The sequence below is a fragment of the Sebastes umbrosus genome, chromosome 1 (genome assembly GCF_015220745.1).
Source record: "Sebastes umbrosus isolate fSebUmb1 chromosome 1, fSebUmb1.pri, whole genome shotgun sequence".
Lineage (NCBI taxonomy): Eukaryota > Metazoa > Chordata > Actinopteri > Perciformes > Sebastidae > Sebastes > Sebastes umbrosus.
The window spans coordinates 43,408,870-43,417,489 of record NC_051269.1 but is presented as its reverse complement, the minus strand read 5'-3'; the positions used below and the strand labels follow the sequence as shown (position 1 = coordinate 43,417,489).

The window sequence follows — 8,620 nt, the reverse complement described above, 5'->3', positions numbered from 1 at the left end:
TGTATTTTCAGGTGCAAATGTTGGCAGTGGTGTTCGCCTTCTCCAGCATAATGTATTATGCCTTGAACATATTTTGAAGATTCAGTATTGATCCCACTTTTATAAAGATGATATCCGTGTTTTCTAAGATATCCTACTGCTTTTAATTTCACCAAGCACACTGGATTTTACATTTTCCCCTCATCATTATTCACTCTTCATTAATTCAGGCATCGTGACAAGATGTCCTCTCGAACTGAAGATGAAGAGAAGGCGAGGAGGAGAGGAGTGGTACGGGAAGATAAGCTACAAGGACTATGAGGAAGAGCTGGAAGAGCCTGCAGATGTGGAGAAGAAGATCAGAGAAGGTACAGTATACACAACTCTTAAATAAGTACTGATTGTTTGTGATAAGAACTTCCATCCTGTAATCATCAAACATCGTGTCCTCTCTCTGCAGCTCAGAAAACACTAGCCGGGGACGGGGTGGGGATCAGTGATGACCTCATCAGTCTGGAGATCGCCTCTCCTGATGTTCCAGACCTGACGCTCATTGACCTGCCCGGCATCACCAGGGTGGCTGTAAAGGATCAACCTGAGAACATTGGAGAGCAGGTATGCTAGTTCAGTGTCTCCAAAACACATTGTCAATAGTTTCATAGGAACAACTTCTTTGGTAGAAAGTTGTTCCAAAGAAAAATATATTGGCTTCATACGATATCTTACAAAAAGCTATTCCTCATATTTTGTGCGTTTTCCTACGAATGTCCAGCAACACGTGACACGCGTGTCAATTTCTGCTCCAGTCTTTTCAAAATAAACTTCTGTCTTCACAGGAAACAACTTGGTTATGTTTAGGCAACACAACTTCTTAGTTAGGTTTAGAAAGAGATGGTGGTTTGGGTTCAAATAACTCAGGAAGTGGCGTAACTTAAGTACGGAAGTTATGTGACTAATAAATCATCTTTGACCGGTCTTCGTCTTCAGACAGACATCTTCTGGTTTCTCCTGGGAGTAAGTCCGGGTTTCTTTGACTCACTCATCCCCCCCGACCTCCTCCCTATGCGGTGTTTGTCGCTCTTTATACTTCCTGGTTCACAATTAAGTGGATTACAATCGAATTGATTTTGTGGGATATATACAAATTACAGCGCATTACTTTTGGTAGGTATAGTTACGAATGTACGAGAACAGCCTGAGTCTGTGGATTATCCAGATTAACCAGGATTGAAATCTACAAAAAAAACCCAGAAAGACTGGGGCCTGTGTTTCCCGAGCCTACACAAGATGTCTTGAATGAGTTTCCATATTTTTTCAACTAGCAAGACCCCTCAGTCCAAAAAGTATACAAGACTGCCATGAAAGTCTCTGAACACTCTCATGCCTTCACAGCCTCCCAGGGGCCGCTAGCAGCAAGGCTACAGACTTTCAGTCCTGTTATCACTCATTATAGACTGAGGTGACAGTGATTTTGGTAATTCTTCATCTTATAACTTAATGAACAATATGATTTAATACTTTCAGATAAAGAGACTGATCCACAAGTTCATCACAAAACAAGAAACCATCAGCTTGGTGGTTGTTCCATGCAACGTGGACATAGCAACCACAGAGGCTCTGAAGATGGCCCAGGAGGAGGATCCTGAAGGAGAGAGGACTTTGGGTAAATAGAGGAGCTGATTTTTAATAAAGGACCACTTGGACAAGTTACTTGACTTTTCGACAGTTCACTGTCTGTTTGTCCTACTCTCTCTCTTTCAGGTATCTTGACCAAGCCTGACCTGGTGGACAAAGGCACAGAAGACACGGTGGTTGAAATTGTCCGTAATGAGGTCATCCACCTGAAGAAGGGCTACATGATCGTCAGGTGCAGGGGTCAGAAGGAGATCACAGACAATGTGTCTCTGACTGAAGCAATAGAAAGAGAGAAAGACTTCTTCAATGGCCATGTGCATTTCCAGTAAGTTCATTCTTTTTGGGATATTGTAATGAATATTTTCAAGGTGAAATATTAGAGCTGTGATTTGCATTTGTACCTGTAGTATGCACTCACAGTAGCTTCTTATTCTTGCTGTAGCACTCTCTACGATGAAGGCCATGCCACTGTTCCTAAACTGGCTGAGAAACTCACACTTGAGCTGGTGCATCACATCGAGGTGAATTTTTACTCCATCAAATGAACCGTTTAGGATACGTTTCTTTAGGTTTTGAAGTTTTGACCCATGTGTGATTTACAGAAATCTCTGCCTCGGCTGGAAGAGCAGATAGAAGAGAAACTAGCACAGACCCAAGCAGAGCTGGAGAGATATGGCACTGGACCCCCGTCTGACGCCGCTGAGAGACTCTTCTTCCTCATTGATGTGAGCTCCCTCACTCTACATAACATTCACCTGACTACAAAGACAAACGCTCACCACCACGTATGAGTTTAGAATATTTGTTAAAGGGACAGTGTGTAGGATTTGGCTGCATCTAGTGGTGTGGTTGCAGATTGCAACCAACTGAGTGCCCATCCGCTCACTACTCCCTTTCCAAGACTGTGGTAACGCGAGGCGCCGAGTGCAGAACCGTGGTAACGCTGTTCGCCTCGCTCAGAGGCCATCCTTACCATAATAACACTACTTTAAGAGCAACGGAAGTCAGATGGTTTTGCACTCTGCGTCTCACGTTACCACAGTTTCACAAGCGTCTTGGAGAACTACTTTGGCCTTCAAGCTCTCTCTAGAGCCAGTGTTTGGTTTGTCTGTTCTGAGCTGCTGTAGAAACATGGTGGATACTGTGAAGAGGACCTTCTCTCTATGTAGATATGAAGGGCTCATTCTAAGCTAATGAAAACACAATGATTCTTAGTTTCAGCTGATTATACACTAATGAAAACATAGTTACGAATATTATATTCCATTTCTGCTAATAGATCCCCCGAATGTTACACACTGTTCCTTTAAATAAACATGAAACACCTGTAAACCAGCTGCTTCTGTCACGTGTGTGTGCTGCAGAAAGTGACAGCCTTCACTCAGGATGCCATCAGTCTGACTGCGGGAGAGGAGCTCAAGTGTGGAGACAAGCTCAATGTGTTTTCTACGCTCAGGAGAGAGTTTGGGAAGTGGAACGCCCACCTGGATTATTCAGGAGGAAACTGTGAGTGCATCATTTCAATCAGTGCTTGAAGTGGAAAAAGACAAGTGCCGGTACAAACTTTATTCGCATGTTGGCGTGTGTATCGGCCCCTTTCTTATTTCTATTTATTCATTATTTCTTTAAGCATGTTATACTGTGTCAGTCATAATCAGTTGTGAGACTTGGGCTATGCATCTTCTATAGTAGGCCTATAATACCCCAGTAATATTCAAATGGAACATTATAGGGTTAAGGTGGTGTGTTTGTATAATATATTATAGGATGTCTATAGGCTGGAATCAACAGCAGCCAGACAGACAGGCAGGTCTACATGCAGAGCTGAGGTGTGTGAGCCATTCATTCAGGTTTTAGGAGCAGTGGCCCAGTCAGGATGCTTCTACAGCACCCTCGTTCTCACCCCCCACCCCTCTCCCCTTTCCCGTGCGTCGACTCGTCCAGATGCTCTTCACATAGTTTTTATGTTCATACGGCGCTGCGCTGTTATGAATCTCCATTATAAGTTTCACAGAGAACCTGATATGGAGAGGGCAAAGAGTACCGGCAGCTTGTGAGAAGTTCTGGTATGCAAAAAGAAGTCACGTTACGCCAAGCGGTAAAATGTAGAAGTGTCGGTAGGGCGTACCAGTGAGTACCGGACCACACCAGAGCACTGATTTCGATCTGGTCTACAGCGGTCCATCAGAAGGACTCTGACATGTACATTTTTGTGTTGCAGTTAACAAGAAGATTGAGAGAGAGGTGGAGGGATATGAAGAGAAGTACCGTGGAAGAGAACTGCCAGGCTTCATCAACTACAAGACCTTTGAGGTCATGGTCAAGGAGCAGATCAAACAGCTGGAAGAACCAGCTGTCAAGAAACTCAAGGATATAGCAGGTATATGATTGAATACATGACAGATTTATCCATTAATATGTTTTTCTTTATTAGTCTTTTCTTACCGTGCAGCCACCAGTTGTGGAGATCAAGCTGCTGTATCTTATTTCCATTTCTTCCAGATGCTGTAAGGAAGGTGTTCATACAGCTGGCACAAAGTAGCTTCATTGGATTTCCTAACCTCATTAAAACAGCCAAGGTAGCCATCTTCTACGAGCGTCTCTAAATGTAGTTTGCATCGTTTTTCTGGCTGTGCTCAGACTGACCAGAATCGTATTTTCTAGGCAAAGATCGAAAATATCAAGCAGGACAAGGAGTCCACCGCCGAATTCATGCTGAGAACCCAGTTCAAGATGGAGCTGATTGTCTACTCTCAGGACAGAACCTATAGCAGCAGTCTGAGTGACAGGAAGAAAGAGGATGATGAGGAGGAAGACAAACAGAAAGGCACAAAACATTACAAAGAAAAGAGTGTTGTGTACCACATGGATAATCATGCAACACTTCAGGAGCTGATGTTGCACCTTAAATCATATTACAAAGTAGGTTTTAATGCAGACAAAGACAACGACAGCAGGGTTTTTAGACCCTCGTTCTGCCCTCATTTGTCAAACTTTTATTTTATTTTTCCTCCTCCAGATTGCCAGCCAGCGTCTCGCTGACCAGATCCCGCTGGTGATCCGCTACCAGATGTTGCAGGAGTCTGCAGTCCAGCTGCAGAGGGAGATGCTGCAGATGCTTCAGGACAAGGAAAATATGGAGTTCCTGCTGAAAGAGGACTGTGACATTGGCAGCAAGAGGGCCGGTTTGCAGAGTCGCCTTAAGCGCCTCATGAGGGCCCGCAAATACCTGGTGGAGTTCTAGAGGAGGTCAAGGCCTAACAGGATGAGTCTACTGTACTTCTTTCATTTGTCAAATACAATGTGGTTGAAGGATTGCTATACTATTATTTTTTTTACATTGTACTGTAATATGTATGTACTCTTCTTGTCACTCCAAAAGAAAAGAAATGAAAAGAAAATGCCTGTTATTTCATACGGCAAAAAATAGATCATAGTAGCACACTGTATAAATCACGTGCCATGTTTCCGAGATATCCCAAGTTTAATTCCTGCCAAAGAATTTTATGACATATAATCCCCAGATTAGATTATTAACGTGCCAATACTTTGATGCCTTGTCTATTTAATCGCTGGACCACTTTAATCAAACGGGAAATGAATGACTTTTTGAACTGCATCTTTTTCATATTTGTTTAAATATACTTGTTTGAATAAATAAAAAAACTTTGTCTAATTTTGCTATTCCAACTTGCTTTTAAAGGTAAGACTAGTCAATCTACCAAATTCAAGTCAGGAAAAGTCAGAAAAAAAAGTCAGAAAAAAAAGTCAGAAAAATAATGTCAGGAAAAAGTCGGAAAAAGAAAGTCGGAAAAAAAGTCGGATATAAACGTCGGAAAAAAAGAGTCGGAAAAAAAAGTCGCAGGAAAAAAGTCGCAGGAAAAAGTCTGAAAAAACAATTTGAAAAAAGTCTGAAAAAAAAGTCTGAAAAAAAGTCTGACAAAAGTCTGAAAAATAAAGTCTGAAAAAAAGTCTGAAAAAAACAGTCAGAAAAAAAAGTCTGAAAAAAAGTCTGAAAAATAAAGTCAGTAAAAAGTCTGAAAAATAAATCTGAAAAAAGTCAGAAAAAAAAGTCTGAAAAAAAGTCTGAAAAATAAAGCCAGGAAAAAGTCTGAAAAAAAGTCTGACAAAAGTCTGAAAAAAAGTCTGAAAAAAACAGTCAGAAAAAAAAGTCAGAAAAAAAGTCAGAAAAATAAAGTCAGGAAAAAGTCGGAAAAAGAAAGTCGGAAAAAAAGTCGGATATAAAAGTCGGAAAAAAAGAGTCGGAAAAAAAAGTCGCAGGAAAAAGTCGGAAAAAAGAGTCGGAAAAAAAAGTCGGAAAAATAAAGTCAGTAAAAAGTCTGAAAAATAAATCTGAAAAAAGTCAGAAAAAAACAGTCAGAAAAAAAAGTCGGAAAAAAAGTCGGAAAAATAAAGTCAGGAAAAAGTCTGAAAAAAAGTCTGACAAAAGTCTGAAAAAAAGTCTGAAAAAAGTCTGAAAAATAAAGTCAGGAAAAAGTCGGAAAAAAAAGTCGGAAAAAAAAGTCGGAAAAATAAAGTCTGGAAAAAGTATGAAAAAACAGTCTGAAAAAAACAGTCTGAAAAAAAAGTCTGAAAAATAAAGTCAGTAAAAAGTGAAAAATAAATTTGAAAAAAGTCAGAAAAAAAAGTTTGAAAAAAAGACAGAAAAATAAAGTCAGGAAAAAGTCGGAAAAAGAAAGTCGGAAAAAAAGTCGGATATAAAAGTCGGAAAAAAAGAGTCGGAAAAAAAAGTCGCAGGAAAAAGTCGGAAAAAAGAGTCGGAAAAAAAAGTCGGAAAAATAAAGTCAGTAAAAAGTCTGAAAAATAAATCTGAAAAAAGTCAGAAAAAAACAGTCAGAAAAAAAAGTCGGAAAAAAAGTCGGAAAAATAAAGTCAGGAAAAAGTCTGAAAAAAAGTCTGACAAAAGTCTGAAAAAAAGTCTGAAAAAAAGTCTGAAAAAAGTCTGAAAAATAAAGTCAGGAAAAAGTCGGAAAAAAAAGTCGGAAAAAAAAGTCGGAAAAATAAAGTCTGGAAAAAGTATGAAAAAACAGTCTGAAAAAAACAGTCTGAAAAATAATCTGAAAAATAAAGTCAGGAAAAAGTCTGAAAAATAAAGTCTGAAAAACAGTCTGAAAAATAAAGTCAGGAAAAAGTCTGAAAAAAACAGTCGAAAAAAAAAGTCTGAAAAATAAAGTCTGGAAAAAGTTTGAAAAAAAGACTGAAAAAAAGTCTGAAAAAAGTCTGAAAAATAAAGTCAGTAAAAAGTCTGAAAAATAAATCTAAAAAGAGTCAGGAAAAAAAAGTCAGAAAAAAAGTCTGACAAAAGTCTGAAAAAAACAGTCTGAAAAAAAATCTGAAAAAAGTCTGGAAAAACAGTCTGAAAAATAAAGTCAGGAAAAAGTCGGAAAAAAAAGTCGGAAAAATAAAGTCTGGAAAAAGTATGAAAAAACAGTCTGAAAAAAACAGTCTGAAAAAAAAGTCAGAAAAATAAAGTCAGTAAAAAGTCTGAAAAATAAATCTGAAAAAAGTCGGAAAAAAACAGTCGAAAAAAAAGTCGGAAAAATAAAGTCTGGAAAAAGTATGAAAAAACAGTCTGAAAAAAACAGTCTGAAAAAAAAGTCGGAAAAATAAAGTCAGTAAAAAGTGAAAAATAAATCTGAAAAAAGTCAGAAAAAAAATCTGAAAAATAAAGTCAGGAAAAAGTCTGAAAAATAAATCTGAAAAATGTCAGAAAAAAACAGTCAGAAAAAAAGTCTGAAAAAAAAGTCAGGAGAAAGTCTGAAAAAAAAGTCTGAAAAAAAGTCTGACAAAAGTCAGAAAAAAAATTCGGAAAAATAAAGTCAGGAAAAAGTCGGAAAAAGAAAGTCGGAAAAAAAGTCGAAAAAAAAGTCTGAAAAAAAAGTCGCAGGAAAAAGTCGGAAAAAAGAGTCGGAAAAATAAAGTCAGTAAAAAGTCTGAAAAAAAAGTTAAAAAAAGTCAGAAAATTAATGTCAGGGAAAAGTTCGGAAAAAGAAAGTCAGAAAAAAAGTCGGAAATAAAAGTCGCAAAAAAAATCGCAGGAAAAAGTATGAAAAAACAGTCTGAAAAATAAAGTCAGTAAAAAGTCGGAAAAATAAATCTGAAAAAAGTCAGAAAAAAAAGTCTGAAAAAAAGTCTGAAAAATAAAGTCAGGAAAAAGTCTGAAAAAAAGTCTGACAAAAGTCTGAAAAATAAAGTCTGAAAAACAATCTGAAAAATAAAGTCAGGAAAAAGTCGGAAAAAAAAGTCAGAAAAATAAAGTCAGGAAAAAGTTTGAAAAAAAGACTGAAAAAAAGTCTGAAAAAAGTCTAAAAAAAAAGTCTGAAAAATAAAGTCAGGAAAAAGTTTGAAAAAAAGACTGAAAAAAAGTCGGAAAAAAGTCTAAAAAAAAAAGTCTGAAAAATAAAGTCAGGAAAAAGTCTGAAAAAAAGTCTGACAAAAGTCTGAAAAAAACAGTCTGAAAAAAAGTCTGAAAAAAGTCTGGAAAAACAGTCTGAAAAATAAAGTCAGTAAAAAGTCTGAAAAAAAAGTTAAAAAAAGTCAGAAAATTAATGTCAGGGAAAAGTTCGGAAAAAGAAAGTCAGAAAAAAAGTCGGAAATAAAAGTCGGAAAAAAAATCGCAGGAAAAAGTATGAAAAAACAGTCTGAAAAATAAAGTCAGTAAAAAGTCGGAAAAATAAATCTGAAAAAAGTCAGAAAAAAAAGTCTTAAAAAAAGTCTGAAAAATAAAGTCAGGAAAAAGTCTGAAAAAAAGTCTGACAAAAGTCTGAAAAATAAAGTCTGAAAAACAATCTGAAAAATAAAGTCAGGAAAAAGTCGGAAAAAAAAAGTCGGAAAAATAAAGTCAGGAAAAAGTTTGAAAAAAAGACTGAAAAAAAGTCTGAAAAAAGTCTAAAAAAAATGTCTGAAAAATAAAGTCAGGAAAAAGTCTGAAAAAAAGTCTGACAAAAGTCTGAAAAAAACAGTCTGATAAAAAGTCTGAAAAAAG

At 37.1% G+C, this 8,620-nt stretch overlaps 1 protein-coding gene across 2 annotated transcripts in view; it reads left to right on the top strand.

Moving 5' to 3' along the window:
* LOC119486357 (interferon-induced GTP-binding protein Mx-like) overlaps positions 1-5,290 on the top strand; it is a 6,266-nt gene extending 976 nt beyond the window's left edge. Inside the window, exons 2-12 of one of the 2 annotated variants that reach the window (XM_037766429.1) lie at positions 210-347; positions 440-594; positions 1,504-1,642; positions 1,741-1,939; positions 2,057-2,135; positions 2,217-2,399; positions 2,979-3,120; positions 3,836-3,994; positions 4,117-4,193; positions 4,279-4,536; positions 4,634-5,290. In XM_037766429.1, coding sequence (XP_037622357.1) covers positions 210-347; positions 440-594; positions 1,504-1,642; positions 1,741-1,939; positions 2,057-2,135; positions 2,217-2,399; positions 2,979-3,120; positions 3,836-3,994; positions 4,117-4,193; positions 4,279-4,536; positions 4,634-4,858 — 1,754 coding nt within the window. In that variant the 3' untranslated portion in view covers positions 4,859-5,290. The remainder of the gene's footprint in view (positions 1-209; positions 348-439; positions 595-1,503; positions 1,643-1,740; positions 1,940-2,056; positions 2,136-2,216; positions 2,400-2,978; positions 3,121-3,835; positions 3,995-4,116; positions 4,194-4,278; positions 4,537-4,633) is intronic. The other variant, XM_037766438.1, reaches the window with a different exon arrangement.
* The last annotated feature ends 3,330 nt before the right edge of the window (positions 5,291-8,620 follow it).